Raw genomic sequence first — 17548 nt, 5'->3', positions numbered from 1 at the left:
GGAAGTGGCTTTTAAAAACAAATTTCCAAAGAATTAGAAGTACTACCAAACTTTTTTTGAAAACTGTAACAAGTTCTCTGAAAGATGGTCCTGGCTGAACTGAGGAGAACGTCTCTTATGGTGGTAGACGGCCCAAGAGGCCATTCTGTTTAAAAAAGGGTAAGCAGAGTTCGTGCTGTCAGATTGGACTGGCCCCAGTGCAGTGCACTTCAACAGATATGAGGGGCCTGGAAAAGATGGGGTGGGAGTGGTCTGCCGGGGGGGGTTGTGAGGCAGCTAAACAATGCCCTGTGTAAGCTGTTGGATTGATTCCTCTGGTGCTTATTTTCAGGAAGGGTGTCCCCTTAACATAGTATGGATTAGTCCTCACTGTAATAGGAATCACATTCTGAGATAGAACCCATGGGTGTGTGGGGCTTATTGTTCCTGCCAGATCAGAGTGTGACATTAGTTACAGCATTTCTGAAAGAATTAGGGGAATCCCACTGTAGACCAGTTCCTGTTCGCAGACAAAAAAAACTTGAGCATGATTTAACTCTTTGGACAGCTCTGTGGTTCAAGTCTGATCCAGGATTTAATCTAATTGTTTTTTTCAGAGGGGTGATGAGGCTCAAGGTTTCCATCCATTGCTTCTCTCCCTCTTCTCCCCCCCCCCCCCCCTCCATATCCCCTCAAAAGACCTAGTCTGCCTGAATCCTTAGGATCAATATTACTGCCTTATGTGGAGTCACTCTTCTCTTATCAGTGATTTTTAAGGATATGCCTGGATTTGAAGAAACTGAAGAATGATTGGGGATGGAATATATCAGTGCGTCTCAACCTTTTTTTATAAAGTACTCCTTTTTTTTTTTTCTTTTTTTTAAAAAAAGAAAGTACCCCCAGACTTCTCTTGTGTTACCCCTAAAGGTACGCATACCACCAATTTGAGAAACCTGGTCCTAAGGTAATCTGGGGTTGTGGAAGGTTGAATGGCACTTGTTTCCAGATTACTATACCCTTTGCAAGAATCAGATTTGTTTTGCACACCACCAAGTTTCATCTCACTTAAACTACTTAAAAAACATGCAACAGTATCATAGACTACTATTGAAAACTTGCTGACTTTCTACCAACTTGTCAAATAAATGAATTGGAAGAGAAATACTGTACTTACATTTCAGCATAAGGCATATGAAGCAATAGAAACAAGTCATTGTCTGAATGAACTTTTATCTTGTAGTGTGTGTGTGTGTGTTCTAATATATGTAGCCTGTTGTAAAACTAGCCAAATAGCTAGATGAGTTGATGTGCTCCCTGGTGGACCTCAGTGTACCCCCAAGGGTACATGTACCCTGGTTGAGAAACAGTGGACTGTATTACGCTGGGCCCTAGAGTACTGGAATAAAGGTCCACCTACACACTTACCTTTCACTTGTTTTCAAGTGAATTCTGTTAGCATGTGGTAGAGCACACAATTTCCTTATGGTTTGACAGAGCCCATATGATCAGGGAACCCACTGTTGTTTTGATAACCTATTTATTTTCATCTTAGTTGCAAATGATGTCATCAGTGCATATATATTTAACTAGTCTATTTAGAAGCTGCTTCCCTCCCGTTTGTGACACAAGTATATGGGAAGTAATCCCTAATTCAGACGTCTGATAGATCTCTTACTCTGTCAAATTTATATTCTTAGCAGTACTGTATAGGAGTCACAATGGTCTTTTTACTTACCTTTGCAACTGCATATTATTCACAATTTAGGTTGATTTGCATGTTAGTAGGGATTGCAAACTTTAAACTTGTTTGTTCTGTTCTCAGGTAGGCAAGTGGCTCACAGTGGTGCTAAAACCAGTGTGGTTGATGTGGGGCCTCTGGTAGCACCATCCTCGCTAAATGCAACAACTGTGGTTACCACTGTTTACCAAGAGCCCATCATGAGTCAGGGGGCAGCACTGAGCAGTGAGCCACCAGCATTGGTCAAGGAAGAAGAAAAGAAGCAATCTGAAGAGGAACCAATGGACATGGTGGTGGAAAAAGTAGAGGACACAGACAAGAATGTTAATCAGATACTGACAGATATTGCTGAAGCTAAAATGTCTGAGGAGCTAAAACCAATGGATACTGACAAAGAGAGCATAGTTGAATCTAAGTCCCCAGAGATGTCTATGCAAGAAGACTCTGGCAGTGACATTGCCCCTATGCAGACTGATGAACAAATGAATAAGGAACAGTTTGTGCCTGGGCCAAATGAGAAGCCTCTTTACACAGTGGAGCCAGTGACTCTTGAGGATCTGCAGTTACTTGCTGACTTGTTCTACCTTCCATATGAACATGGATCCAAAGGTGCACAGATGCTGAGAGAGTTCCAGTGGCTCAGAGCAAATAGCAGTGTTGTCAGTGTTAATTGTAAAGGAAAAGACTCTGAAAAGGTGAATGTGACTCACTCTTATTTTCCTTTCATTAATTCGTAATCCTATGCAGCATTACACATTTCTTATGGTACAGGGAGGCTGTCAGGGACTCAACTTTCTTGAAGCCCAGGAGCTGCATATTGTTGTTTTCAGAAGCACTTGACGAATAGATCATATATCGCAAAGGTATGCTATGTGTAGGGGCATCCAAAGGCTGCTGGGATTTGACCTGAGAAGCACACAACAAGGTTTTCCTTACTGCAGCAGCACAGGTTGAACCTCTCTAATCTGGAACATGCTCGTCCAGCAGCATCTGTAATCCAGCATGATTTTAGTTAGCTGGATGTCCACGTGCTCATGAGTGTGGCCAAGTTTCCTGTGGTCCCGTAAAGTTTGTTTACTTTTACCAGTTTCTGGCTTTCATGTTTTGTGCTGTTGTGTACTTGTAATTTACCCCAAATGTCATCTTCTAAGAGCCCAATAAGGAGTGGAAGTGCTAGTAATGTGCTATTGACCTCTTGTCATGTGGCAAATTCTCTTGTCTGGCACTGCTCAGGTCCTGAGGGTGCTGGACGAGACAGGTTCACGTGGAGTAGTGAAAGGGTATTGAAGAATGGTTGACTGTCAGAACTGCAGTGAAAGAACATATGTAGTAACAATAATAAAAAAACACACAATGTGCAGTGCTTTGGCTAGAGAAAAGTCTAGTCCCTAGAAAAATTTTTTGATCTTGTTGATTTTTTTTTCGTCTTCCTCAATAGATTGAAGAATGGCGCTCCCGAGCGGCCAAATTTGAAGAAATGTGTGGCTTGGTGATGGGAATGTTCACTCGCCTCTCCAACTGTGCCAACAGGACAATCCTTTATGACATGTACTCCTATGTCTGGGACATCAAGAGTATCATGTCAATGGTGAAGTCTTTTGTGCAATGGTTAGGTAGGTGCCCTGGGAACTGGTTTACGCTCATAGTGTGCCTCTTTTGTTTTTAATTAGCCCACGGGAAAAATAGTTGACAGAAAATGCATTATTTGTGGCTTTTGATCTAATTTGATCTTCACTAAAATCTTTCCTGCCTCACTGTTCTGACATACTGTTCACTCTACTTTGAATTCGTACTGATATAACGAGTAACGGTGTGCAGTGACTGGCAGTTCAGTGTAACTTCAGTTTTTTCTTCTTGGGCTAATGGAACTTAAATCTCATCTCTGAAGCATAAGTGTTGACTTTAAATTGCTCTGACTGAATGCACACTGGACTATGCCATATAACTCTCTTGATGCCCTGTTACATGATTGGCAATGACACTATGAAGTGTGACCACACATCAGCCATCTGCTGCTTGCTCTGTCTTGATAACATTATTGCTGTCTTCAACAGAACAATTGCAGAAGCGACCTTTCAATGGGCCTGGCCAAGAGGAAGCCGATCCTCTCAGCCCTTGCGCATGCGAGCTTTAGCATAAGGCTATTCTGGTGCAAAATGGTTTGCTTTAACATTTTCCAAACAGCAGATTTTTGGAAAGGGGTGGAAATTGCAGAGCTCTGTAAATCATCTTTTATTCAGATGTAATCTGAGGCTTTTGAACAGAGCTTGAAAGACTTTTTTGTGTGCAGCTTTTTTTGCTGAAATATGTTTTTGGGGGATTCGAAGTTGGCAGATAGCACCAGCATGGCCTGGGTTCTTCTGGTGACCTCATTTCACTTTCAGGTTTCAATCCAGCTGTAAGGAACATGCTGTGGACTTGCTTGATGTACACAGCAGGCCGCAAAGCTGATGGTCTTGTGTCACAATTTTTGTAGCTGTCACAAACCTCACAGGGAACAACCATTGTACAGCCTTCGTCTAGTTCTAGTGCTTCAGTTCTTAAATCCTACTAACTTGTAGCTACATTTAAGTAATTTTGTAATTTAGAGACAGAGAACACTAGCTGGTCATCAAGTCAGTGCTTGCCTCAGTCAGGACAAAGTTTCAAAAAGAGATGAGCAATTTATCAGCCCTTTATAATATATAGGGATCAAAAAAAAACTGTAAGGGCTCTGAAAATAGCCTGGTAGCATTTAGTGTGTTAACATGCCTTCATCCAGTTCAGTTTCAGAGTTTACCTTCATGATTCATTAAAACCTATAATATCCAAAAAGGCATAGTGTTTTTGCTGTTGACTTCACATTGAGATGTAAGCAGAAAGCAGTGTCTCTCTGATAGTTCAATTACACGTTTTAAAAACCTAGGCCAAAATTTTCAAAAACAGTCATCTGAGTTTTGGCTGCTTCAAGTTTAGATTTCCAATTTTTGTGCCTTTTGGGCGTGGTATTTTTCAGTTACTAAGCATCTGCTGCTCCCAATGACTGTAGCTGACGTCTTGAATTATTCTGAGTGCCTTTTCAAAACTAGATCCAAGCTGTCTCATGTTACGCACTCAAAAATTGAGGCAATTCACATCAGGAGCCACTTCTGCAAATATTGGCCGTGTTCAAACTCAGTCCCTTACCTTCTCTTAAGTAGCAAAAAGACTTAGGTAAGAGTCCTGACTGCTGTGCTACTTGATTTCCCCTGCCCCAGAAATGTGATTTGGGAGGGGAGACACTTCAGTCTCCTTAGTCAGTTTAATTTTGCAGTAGTTAAAAAGGTGTAATTGAGGCAAAGATCTTTTTCAACTGAAATACATTTCTAAGCTCATTAGTATAGCTTATGTAGATTAAATACACTGAACCAAATTAGTTCCCATGATGGCATGTTCAATGGTCCACTGAAAGTTCACTTTTTTCACCTCTCCTCACAGTCCAGCTAGCATTCAGTCCCTTTAAAATAGCGTGGTTGTACAGTACTATGGATTACTAATGCCTTCTATTGTCTTCTTCCCCACTGTGTACAGATGGGAGAATCCTCAGCACAAGTTTCTACTGCTATTGGATGGACAGCGCCAGATGTTCACAGCGCGTCGTCATTAATTAATTAAAATGAAAGGTTTTGTCTGTGAGGCAGCTCAGATAGATTAGATGTGCAGTAGGCATGACCTGAAGTCACATTTGCGCAGCGACTAAGGCGTTAACTATGTTTTTCGTTTACACAGCTCTTCGTTCACGCAGCTCTTTACTGTAATAATTGGAAGTGCTAGTTATGTTGTAGTCTCAAATGAGAGACAGACCCTGTCTTCCAAGTTAATGACTAAACCTCATAGTTGTAAAGGGCATGTTTTTTACATCAGAAATTACGATGTGGGTGCAAACTGAACTTCAGTTTCGGTGTTTGGATTATTTTCTAAATTTATTGTACTTTTAAAAAAAAATTGAAAATGTTTATTACTAAACTGTCGTATGTCAAACTTGGGACATTTTGGGACTCTCTGACTAGCACGGCATCTTTGACTGTATTGATCTGAGACTGTTACTTGAACAGGAGGTAGATTGCTGTCCACAAAAGGAAAAGAACTTTTGCGCTGCTTATCTTATCAGAAAACTAGGCAGGTAATTATAATCTCCACTCCAAACATTCATCTACTTTTTCCTTCTATCAAAGATGTCGTGTATGTTCCTTGGTGTTAAAGGCTGTAATGCTTGGCTAATGGAACAGTCTTAAATCCTAAACATGCTGATTAAAGTTGATTTTCCAGTACCCAAAACATTCTATGCTGAGCATAGTAATGGGGCTCATGTTGATAGAAAGCCTGGTGTAACTAATATGCTAGAAGAGGAAGAAATAAGATGCAACAAAACAAAAATAAAACTGTTTATGCTAACAGTTCTTCACTAATTATAATTGAACTGTGAAATCATTACCGCTAATTTACTAGTTTCTTCAGCATGCCCACGGAATGCTTGATATGTGGTCCAGAGCTAGGCTAAGTTGGCCTTTCCTGTTTGTTGCTGAGAGACCACTGTTGGTACAGTTGTCATAGATATCTTAACTAAATCAAACCATTCCATGCAGTTATTGCCAATCCTAGTTTTCTGACAAGATTAAAACAAGGACTAAAATGTGACTTCAGACAGGTCCCATTTTTTCCAAGGGGCTGTGATAATGGAATTTGTCTTGTGGCATTATCGGATTAATTTTGCAGTAGTAGCTATTAAGCAGGCCATAAAGCTTCCAAAATGTCCTATTTTCCCTAAGGACATGTTTCTGCTACAAACTTTAAAGGCAAAAGAATGTAAAAACAGGTCTGGGAAGCTTATATCACTGCACTGAGCTCACATGGATCCTAATGTGGGAAGAGGTGTATTATTGACTTTGTAAATACTAAATTGTCTGCTGTTTAGCCCATTATCTGAAAACAGTAATACAGCTATTGCATTTTATATATCCATTAAGGGCATGAACACTTCGAAACTTTGCAATGTGTACGTTATTACAGCCTCCCCCCCAAAGCCCTGGATTATAGCTCAGTTAGAGAGCTTTTTTCCACAAAGTGTGTGTTAGCTTTTTGGACATGTTAGACCCCCAGGAAATCCCCCTTCTCGTAACGTTCTCCGCTTGGATCTGATCTCAACAGGGTGTCGTAGTCAATCTTCAGCACAGTTCTTAAGTGGAGACCAAGAACCCTGGGCCTTTAGAGGTGGTCTAGCAGGAGAGTTCCAGGTATCAATATGACTTCACAACTGAATGACATTTTCTTTGTTTTATGAGAAACCTTTTGATGCACAACAGAAGTCTGGAAGGATTGGTCTGCCGAAGGCTTTCTGGTCCAAAGTCCAATTAGCCTTACAGCTTGGTTTTAAAATAATTTTCCTCCCCTTTCCACAGTAATTTCTCAAGGAGATGCTGCGTGTCCCATGCGCCTGCGAAGCGCAGCGGCTTTAGTTGTACGTTTCACATTGTTTCTTTGCAGGTCGCACAGCGTTTTTATCTGCGCCCGCAATTGCACAATGCGCGCATGCTTGTCTGCCAATGGGAATTCCATGAGCAAGAGAGTGTCATTGACACACATTTTGATTCTTCTCTAAACAAAGCTGTAATTCATTTTACTGGGAAGCTTTCAATTGGAGAATATTCTTAAACCTGCGTTACACGGTGTTCGAATTTGTTCATGGATTTTTCAAGTGCTGTACTTTTTCCCCCTCACAGGTGCTCTGTGCGCAGCAAATAGAATCAGCGCATTGCTTTTGGGATAAAGCGTCTCCTCTGGCCAGTTAACCCTCTTCAGACCAAACCTTTCCTCCTGACATGCTATGTTCTTATACAGAGACAGTGTAGATACGATTGGTATAAGTATGTTAAAGCAGAAAGGAGATTAAAAGAAACACCAGTAATGTGCTATTACAATTGCATATTTTAAAACCCCAATTGGATAATTGCTATTCAGATAAGGTCTTTGTATTTGTAAAGCATACCAACCCCACATTCTGCTGGGGGGCCTGCAGTAGCAAATGTTAATTTGGGAATCTGCAGTGCACATGCCAGAGTGTGCTGTCTCTTGCATTTCAGACATTCATACTAAGTCTTTTGTTTTCACAGCGTTTGCTGCCTATTGATGGGGCAAATGACCTGTTCTTTCAGCCACCTCCTTTGACTCCAACTTCCAAGGTTTATACTATCAGACCCTACTTTCCAAAAGATGAGGTAACTATCTGCCTCTGACATTAATGAACATTGCTACTGAGCACTGATTCCGCTAGCTCTTGTGCTACCCAACCTGCCATATTCCCATACATTGCTTTTACATCTCTGTTTCTAAAAGCAGTTCATGTGCTAGTCAGCCTCCCTAGTCGTCCTCAGGGATGTAGGTGTCCTTGTTTCACAGGTTGGGTTGGAGCTGAGAGAGAAAGGTGAAGTGACATGCACAAAGTCACACAATAAGCCATTTTCGGAGCCATGTCTACAATAAATGCCCAACATTAGGCCCCTTTTCTAGCCATTAGCCCATTCTCCCTCTCTGAAATGGAAAGGAAGCGGTAAGCTGTTACTGCTAACGAAACTCTGCGTATGTTGTATAACGTGCACTAAGTAAATCTTTTTAGTGACTGTGCATGCACAAAAGCACAGCTGGCAGAGTTTGGCCAGGTAGCTGCAGTCAAATGAGAAAAGGCAGCTCCAGAAAGGTAAGAGGCCTATTTCCCTATGACTAGAAATGGATTACTTCAGGTCAGTCAGAATCAGCTAGAAAGGGATTGTCTCAGGCAAATGACAGTCAGCTGAAGCAGGCCTACCTTGGACCAACTAGGACCAGCTGATTCCATTTCAGGGCTGCCTTGAGACCCTTTTTAAACCGTCCCCTGTGGAGGATGTCTGGGGGGATTAACATCCCACCCCCCCAAAGAGTCTTTTAAGATGGGGACAGTGGGGAGTGAGCAGCTCTAGGAAGAGAGGCTGGGTTCCCTACTATATGAGAGAAACATGGGCCTACCTCTGTTAAACAGCCTTCCCATATGTGGTGGGCAGGGGGTGTTTTATCTGAGGCCCCTCTCACCAAGGTGAGAAGTGCAGAAAATGGCAAGAGAAAGAACGGTCCTTGCCACAACCCAGAGTAGCCACTTGGTGGTCGCTCTGGGAAGCATCACCTAATTTCTGCTTCTGCAGACCAGAATGACTTTGGGAGTTCTTCACTGCTAGTTAGCTGCTCTTCCTGTTTTGCAAACTTAGAAAATAAACACTTGGATTCCCTAAAGTTAGAGTGACCATATCCCCCTGTCCCAAATAGAGAAAGGCAGATATGGGGGTCGGGGCGGCTCCTGGCTCCACCAAGTCCCGGGGAGCTGGGAAGGAGGCAGCAGCTGCTGGCCCTTCCTGAGCCCTGGGAAAGCAGTAGGGGCATGGCAGCCGCCCATGCTCCCCCTGCTTCCCCAAGGCTCAGGAAAGTGCTGCTGGCAGAAAAGTTCAGCAGGGAGAGGGCCTAAATACAGGACATTAGTCCCTTTTAAAAAATAAGTAGGGACTCCTTTTTGGTATTCCAAATATGGGACAGATGGTCACCCTGGTTAAAGTTCTTAACTTTGCTTGAGGGCTTTTGCTGTGACTGGCTTCTGACAAACAAGTCATACCTTACATTTACCCTCCTTTAGTAACTTTCCAGTAAAGATGTTTCCCCATACTCCTGAACAGCCCTGTAATCTAAGGCCTAAACACAATTATACTGGCTTAACTAAAGTCATGACTTAATTGGTATAGTTAGACAAGTGCAAACCACTGCTTGGATGCAATCTGTTTAATTGACATATGTGTACTGACTGATGCAGACTAAACTGAAAGTCAGTTTCAGCTGGGAGAAAAAAAGAGGAAACACCGGTCTTCACACCAGTTTAATTGAATCTTTAGGGGTGGAATTTAATCACCTAAGCAACATTATCTTTTTAAAGAGAGAAATTCTCCCTGAATCCCTTAGCCAGGTTTGAAAATACTAACCTAAAATTATACTTTTAGTAAAACTGGTGCCACTTCTTGCGTAGACTAAACCTAAAACGTGCTGTCAGACAATTTTGGAGAGGAAGACTGATTGAGAGAGTGAAGACGCATCATTTAGTGGACTGGTATTTAAAGAAAAATCTAGTTACTCCATTTAAAATGTCTCGTCTGTAAATGAGTTAACTTTTCAAATGGAACCAGGGAGATAGCCATGCTAGTCTGTGTATTATGGAAACAAAAAAGCAGTCCAGTAGCACTTTAAAGACTAACACAATCGTTTTAGGTGATGAGCTTTTGTGGGACAGACCCACTTCTTCAGGTCATAGCCATATCAGACTCAATATTTAAGGCACAGAGAACCAAAAAGATTTTCAAATGGAGAGATTCAGCTTCTGTTGCTGAAGGGCAGTCACCACTTCTTAATATGAAGTACATGTCCATAAGATGCTTCTGCAGGGCTGATTTGGTTGCCTTTGCAACATTCTCAGCTATTTAACATTACAGCCTGTTAATATACTTTAGTGAGCACTTAGTAATTGAGAATGTTTCTTGTTCTTCAGTGTAGTGATAGATGTTGACCTGATCACCAGCGTTCCTTTCCAGGTGTTAGATTTCCTGTTAGAAGCACTGTGGATGTGAGGTTTTTTGAGGCGGTTTTAACTAGTTATAAGAGAGGTTACTGGAAAGTCTTAAGCAGGTTAAAATCTGCCTTACATAGGTCTGTACAAATGAACTGCATATTGAAACATGTTCTGTAGCGGAGAGCATATTAATGAGCTCTCCAGACAGGCAAATTTGCTAATAGGTATATTTGTTTTACTAGTTCCAAAATAATAACTGTTTTAAATAATCACATGTCTCTTGTTAGGCATCAGTGTATAAGATTTGCAGAGAGATGTATGACGATGGAGCTGATCAACCTTTCCATAGTCAACCAGACTTAATTGGAGACAAGTACGTAGGACATCCTTACTTTTAAAATTTACACTTTGTGTCTGCAGCCATTGTAACTGGTATGTTAATATTTATGTAGCATTAACTATGTGCTGGATGTCTTTTGGGGCTCTGCTTTAAAGACTTTTCAGTGTAAATAAAGGACAGATAATTCAAGTGGTAAAACAAACTCAAAATAGCAGAGTAGTTATAGATGGGCTTTTATAAAGTGGTCACTTCCCCCCTCCCCCTTCAACGGGCTTCATTTGCAGATAAGAGGGCTGAGTTAGAGTTTATGGGTCTCTTGGAAGAAGCTTGTGTGCAGAAGTGATTTGTAGAAGGGGAAGAGAGGTGTGATGGACCAGGTCCTACATGGTGGCAGGAGGGCATAAGTGTGAATGGAAAGGATAAAAGGAAGAGTGTAAGAAGATGGGAGAAAACAAAACTACGCTCTGGAGTGGACTACCACTCCTATTTCACTTCAGCCTGTGAAAGGTGCAATTGAATGGCAGTTAGGCGTCCAACACAGTAGTTCTTACTCCATTTAAGCTCAAATACTTTTTGACGGTTTTACTTCCAACTGTTGCCTCTGCACCCATCCCCAGAGTAGATATTTCCATCAGCAGTTCAGCTGAACCAGGGGTAGCACCAGTGAAGTCAGGTATAAACAAGGTTTCTGCAAACTGACCCTGCTAAAAGTATATCTAATCAAAAACTGTTAGCTGCTTTAAAGTGGTGAGAAACTTCTCTAGCTGTTGCTGTTGGACTACACTAGGGCTGCCACCTGTGCAGATCTAGGAATAGCACGGGGGGGAGTTTCTTGGACATCTTGATTTTAGTTATCCCCAGCTTTTTTGCATCAGCTTCCTTTCAGAATCTCATTTTACAGTGTGTTGAAATACCTGAGTTTGTCTTGTCAAATACTATACTAGCCACCAACTATCTGTATAGGGTACAGATGTGTGTGCTATAGAAATGGTGAGGTGCATCACTGATTAAAACAAGACACATTCTCCCCGCTGCCATATAGAAACAAGTTGAAGTGACAAGTGAGGTGAAAGCAGAAAAGAGTGAGATGCACATGAACACAAGGTATATGAGTTCTCTGCCCAGCTTGTTAATGTTGTGATTCATTAAAGTGCTGTGATGGGGATGTTGTATAGTGTGAGGGACGGAAGTAGATGAGATAAATAAGATGGTAGAAGGAATGGCGGGCAGCAACATGCACTTGTTTGCAGGAACCACTGGAGAGGGTTGAAAAATTACTGCAACTAGTCGGAAGAGAGCAGATAGAGTACCACAGAATATAGCGCTGCTGGCAGGATATGCCACTAAGAGGTTTTATTGTTTCTCCAGCACAATGGGTATGGGACAGGTGGGCTTAATGGGGCCCTGGCAGAAAGAAGCCTCTCCATTGTCAATTGAGCACAAGATCTATGAGGAGAGGCTGAGGGATTTGGGCTTGTTTAGTTTACAGAAGAGAAGACTGAGGGGTGATTTTAATAGCAGCCTTCAACTTTCTGAAGGGGAGCTCTAAAGAGGAGGGTGAGAAACTGTTCTCAGTGGTGTTAGCTGGCAGAACAAGGAGCAATGGTCTGAAGTTGAAGAGGGAGAGGTATAGGTTAGATATTAGGAAAAACTACGTCACCAGGAGGGTGGTGAAGCACTGCAATGCGTTGCCTAGAGAGGTGTTGGAATCTCCATCCCTAGACATTTTTAAATCCTGGCTTGACAAGGTCCTGGCAGGAATGACTTAGTAGGGGTTGATCCTGCTTGAAGCAGGGGGCTGAACTTGATGACCTCCTGAGGTCCCTTCCAGCCCTGTGATTCTATGAATGGCAGTTGGATCTTGGTTCCCTTTCTTCTTGCTGCTGAGCAAAGAACCTCACTGCTCTCATGGCCTGAATATTTCATGATTGATAATTATACTGCATATATTCAGAGCTGGACATGCAGTTGTGTGCACAGTTTTGGGGATTACATGCACTATTGAAATTTTGGTCCTAAGTGACCAGCACCTTTTGTCTTCCTTGTGTATAGTATCTTGACTATTAACCTACAATGACAATAACTAGTTTTAAGTGACTGTTGCCTTGCTTGTGTGGTGAACTCAACCTGACACTACTTTCCTCTCTACAGATTAGTTGGAGGCCTACTTTCCCTCAGCCTGGATTACTGCTTTGTCCTTGAAGATGAAGATGGCATATGTGGCTATGCTTTGGGCACTGTTGATGTAACACCCTTCATTAAAAAATGCAAAATTTCTTGGATCCCTTTTATGCAGGAAAAGTACAGTAAACCAAATGGTGATAAAGAGCTGTCTGAAGCAGAGGTTAGTAATCCCAAGAGACTGAAAGACACTAAATGTTACAACCCATATTGTAAGATTATTCCTTTGCCTTCATGCTTGCTACTCATTAGAATGCACACTGCAATTTATGTAAGCATTGTACCCTGCTCATCACTGTGGTATCTGGACATTTTACAAGTAAGTCAAAATTTTATCTTCATTACAAAATCGTATAGGACTGAGTTGTAATTGATAGCGTAGCCATAAGATAGTCACTATGACCGTATACGGTAATTAACATACCTTCTGAATACACATCTCGTAGAAGTGGAAGGGGCTTTGGGAGGTCAAGTCCAGTCCTCTGCTGTCTTGGCAGGAACAAGCACCATTGCTGGCAGGATTTTTTTTTAAATTTATTTGCCCCAGACCCATAAATGGCCTACTCAAGGATTGAGCTCACAACCCTGGGTTTAGGGGGGCCAGTGCTCAAACCACCAAGCTATCCCTCCCCCACAGGTAGTACCCAAATGCTTATAATGGTATCCTTTGGTGCCTACAGTATTCTGGGAGCTTTCCAAGAAGAAAAGGTACGGTTCCAGCTCCGGAGACATCACAATTCAAACTAAAATGAAGACATGTAACTAACCAAACTAAAAAGCGATTTCTTTCCCCCCTGAAATCTGTTTGCTACAGGATATTCCACCCCCTATCCCAAGTGTCCTGGCTTTTTCAAACCCAGGAGATGAACCACAGTTCCAGAGGAAAGACTTCTCCTCTGATGCTGCCCTGTCTCCTGCTCTCAGACATTCAAATCTGAGTTGCTAATGTACATCACTTGTGACAGCAGCCTGTAGGGTGGGGCATGGCCTTTTGTGTGACAGTGCTTAAGTCCTAAGCACATCCTTGAACTGGTCTTGGTAAGAAACAGAAAATCGGCCTACGCCTCAGAGAGCTCATATGCTGCAGTGCACAGCCATGCACATGAGAAGCCGTGGCTATCACCGTATGTTGAAGGATGGACCCTAGAAAGGTTCACACTGGAGAGATCTGGTGTCTTTTTCAGATGTGAGTAAGATGTTAATTATCAGCTACATTTGGAAGTCAAGGGTCAACCTGAGGATCAAAAGATGACCTTAATGACATGCAGACAGTCCCTTCAAGAGAGGCAGGCAACCCTGTATGTAGTAGCCTTCCTGTTGCCTTTACCAGCACTACCTTAATTTTTTTTTTTAGTTAAGTGTATGTGCTTCCTGTTGTGGTTGGAGGTACTAGAAAAGCATCAGCAAAACATGCTTTATACCCAACAGCCAGCTTTTGTTTTTCAATCATCCACAAAATCATAGCACCGCCACCCAGATCATCTCAATGACCCCAAGCTGCTAATGATGCCTGTTTAAATAATAGAGGTGTCAGTGGAACCTTGCAAGAAGGCCCACAAAGCAAATAAACAGCAGTGTCATCTTCTGTAATTTGTCTGGGAAATTGAACCACTTGATCAACTCTTGTCTACTCCTGTGAGTCATCAGAACCTCATGGTTTGTATCAAAGGCTGTCAAATAGTCTAAAGCAATCGTGTTCAGCCAACATTGATGCAGTCTCTGGCATGTCCTGGCAGAAACAACAAACGGTCCAGGACTCCTACTTGATTTCACTGTAGTTGAAAGCCATGGTCCTAATACAGGTCAGGGGTCAAAGCCCCATCAGTGAAGCTGGCTGGAAATGGGGGGTGCGAGGGGGGAACATAGATGTCCCCTTCTGACAAAGGTTGGCAATACAAATATGCCACCTGCAGGCACAATACAATTGACCTTATCTGCAAAGTAGATTCAGAAAACTAAAGTTTCTTTTCCAAACAGCAGCATATGCTGTAGAATGGGACTGATTAGCGGTTTCCCCTCCCATTCTTGAGGGTAGGCTATGTCTGGTAAATTGGTGCTCCAGTTTATGGACTAATCCTGCAAAGTAGAGACTTTGTTTCTTGACTCTTCTGGAGTTTCTAACCTCTGCTGTTGCGATTGTATTAAGTTTCAGCCTTGAGCATTTGAGCCACACAAGGCTAGATAAGGGAAAGAAGCAGCAGTAGAGAATGGGTTTTGAATTTTGGTTTCTTGCTCTCTCTACCAATGGACCAACTTCAATAGAAAATTCTTCACTTGATAAGCCCACCTGCTTGCGCTCGCATGGTGTGCTGCACTTAATATTTCTGCAACAACTCACATGAAAGTGAAGCACCTCTAAAAGCCATGCAGATGCAGCTCTCTTTGAGGATCAGGAAAGGAAGTGTGTTTTCTCAGGACAGAATAGATTGGTTTTCCTTTACAGATTCCCACCTTTTTAGTAATTTCTTGGATTCCACATTGACTTATATCAAAAGAATGTTTCTTCCTTTCAGAGTCCCAGATGGTTTGATCCAAAGTGATTAGTCTCTTTGAAATCTTCTTCCAGTTATGCAATTCCCAAGTAAAATACCTCCTCAGGACCAAACTGATTTCAGATCTTCCTGTTAGCAAAGAGACAAACCTAGATCCATCCTGTCTTGCTGCCCTTTGTCTATTTTGGTATTTCGCGTCCTGATTCCAGTCTGAGTGGGGCCCAAATCCAGCTAGCCCCTGCTCTGGGCCACCTGGCTCTCTGGTTCTGCAATATCCGTGGTCCTACTGGACCACAAATGTTGCCAAACTCTGGATTTCAGAGATGCAGCTTGTATAATTTACAATCCTTACAAAATGCCAAGATGATGTATGCAAGAGATTGTCACTGTGCTGCCTCTTTCTGTAACTGACTTGCTGTAGTAAATCAATAGAAAACAATTATTTTGGGAGGGAGGCCTGTGCTGAACAGGGAGAGGATGGACTCTACACAGTTGTTTTGGTTGATGCCTGTGCTCAGGTTTGATAGGAGCTCCCTCGTCAATAGTCAGAATTAAAAGCCTGTCCTGCTTGCAAACATTTGATTTGTAAGTCAAAGTACTGGGGAAGAAATGTAACATGAGAGTGGATTTGGCTGCAAATTGCGGGGCAGGATACCTTTTGGTTACCCTTTTCTGCTGCAGTTTTTGCTCTAAATGCTGATTACAGGATTTTCCCCTTGCAAATTGAGATTGTTCCTCCTGTGCAAGAAAACTCTTTCTTGCTGGTCGTCTTCTGAAGTAGTGTTGCCAATGTGTGTAATCGGAGATGCATTCCTGCTACGCCTGTACTACCACACATTAGCATGCCATAAAGTAATGTTGGGTGCATGCCTAAGGATGAGAGACTTCAAATGATGCCCTATTGTTACTGGACCAGTAACAAGTTTCCAGATTTCACCACTGCAGAGTTCCTCTTCCTCTAAAATTCTTGTCCAGCTCTGTGGTAGGATTGATAGAATCTCCTCCTTTATGGAGTATATTAGTTGAGTAACTTTCTACAATGCTTGTTTTCTCAGTTTTGTCTTTCCAGTATTAATACAGCCCCAGGCAACTGCCTGGCCATTTCATACCACTGTTTAAAATTCAGATATGGGCTACATTGGTTGTTTTTAACAGACTGGAATTCAGACTCCTCGAAAGAGACCTTACTTTTATTTTAAGCAGCTAATTTACTTTCCTGTCAAGAGGATGAAGGTAAAAAGCTAATTAGTACCCATTACAGGATTAATGAATGGTAATTTTATGCAAGTCCTGGAAGCCTATGGAAAGGTTTGTTTTGGATTTTAGAGGCACACAGCCCATATCAGCGGAATTTTTCATGGTGGAAAGACTGTTCCTTTCTGCTCTGTTTAGAAAATAATGTTGAGTTTCCACGAAGAGCAGGAAGTATTGCCAGAGACGTTCCTGGCCAACTTCCCCTCGCTGATAAAGATAGACATCCACAAAAAAGTGACTGACCCGAGTGTGGCGAAAAGCATGATGGCCTGCCTTCTGTCCTCCCTGAAAGCGAATGGTGAGTGCTTGCATGTGAAATTGTTGAGCATCTGCTCTAGGAACTGTGATGCAGTTGCTTGATGCTAGGCAGCCTGGGATTTCTAGGGTTGGTGCTAATGCATTTTGTATGTACATGTCAGGCTGGGAGACTTAGTTTTTGCTGAGTTGTCAGCAAAGTTAAGAGGATTTATTCATCAAGTGCATTCAGCATATTAGCTATAATTTTACTGTGTCTTCTGTGAAAGATAACCTCTATCACTGTGGCCAATGCTTTGCAAATTAGGAAGTGGGAAAACCTGAGGGAGCAGTTAGGTTAACTGAGGTCCCTATCTCTGACTTGTGGCAGCCACACAAATGTTTGTTTCCCCAGATGAAATCCATGAAGGTGATAGTATGCATTGGTATGTGGTTGCTGAGATCTTTCTTCTTGAATGCTGGAGACACTTGGCTTTTTGCTTCACTGCATACTTGCGGCTTGCAGTTACCTTGGATAATTCACATGGCTGTTCTCTCAGCCAGTTCGTGAGCTTTAAGTTTTCATGTAGAGTAAACCTGTAGAGGCATTTTGGTCACAAACTGATCAGATGCAATCTACAAGCCAGGAACAGAAACATAACATCTCCACAAAGATCTGGCCACTGTTTCTGGCAGTAGGTATACCAGGTATGGCACTGGTTCAGTGATTTGATCAG

At 42.2% G+C, this 17548-nt stretch overlaps 1 protein-coding gene across 1 annotated transcript in view; it reads left to right on the top strand.

The window, feature by feature from the left end:
* OGA (O-GlcNAcase) overlaps positions 1-17548 on the top strand; it is a 37238-nt gene that overhangs the window by 17156 nt on the left and 2534 nt on the right. Inside the window, exons 9-15 of the mRNA XM_074999302.1 lie at positions 1802-2412; positions 3156-3330; positions 6884-6969; positions 7846-7950; positions 10598-10683; positions 12802-12994; positions 16716-16875. Coding sequence (XP_074855403.1) covers positions 1802-2412; positions 3156-3330; positions 6884-6969; positions 7846-7950; positions 10598-10683; positions 12802-12994; positions 16716-16875 — 1416 coding nt within the window. The remainder of the gene's footprint in view (positions 1-1801; positions 2413-3155; positions 3331-6883; positions 6970-7845; positions 7951-10597; positions 10684-12801; positions 12995-16715; positions 16876-17548) is intronic.

This window comes from Carettochelys insculpta, chromosome 7 (assembly GCF_033958435.1).
Source record: "Carettochelys insculpta isolate YL-2023 chromosome 7, ASM3395843v1, whole genome shotgun sequence".
Classification (NCBI taxonomy): domain Eukaryota; kingdom Metazoa; phylum Chordata; order Testudines; family Carettochelyidae; genus Carettochelys; species Carettochelys insculpta.
The sequence above is the reverse complement of the archived record's forward strand: the minus strand, read 5'-3'. Positions and strand labels throughout refer to the sequence as shown.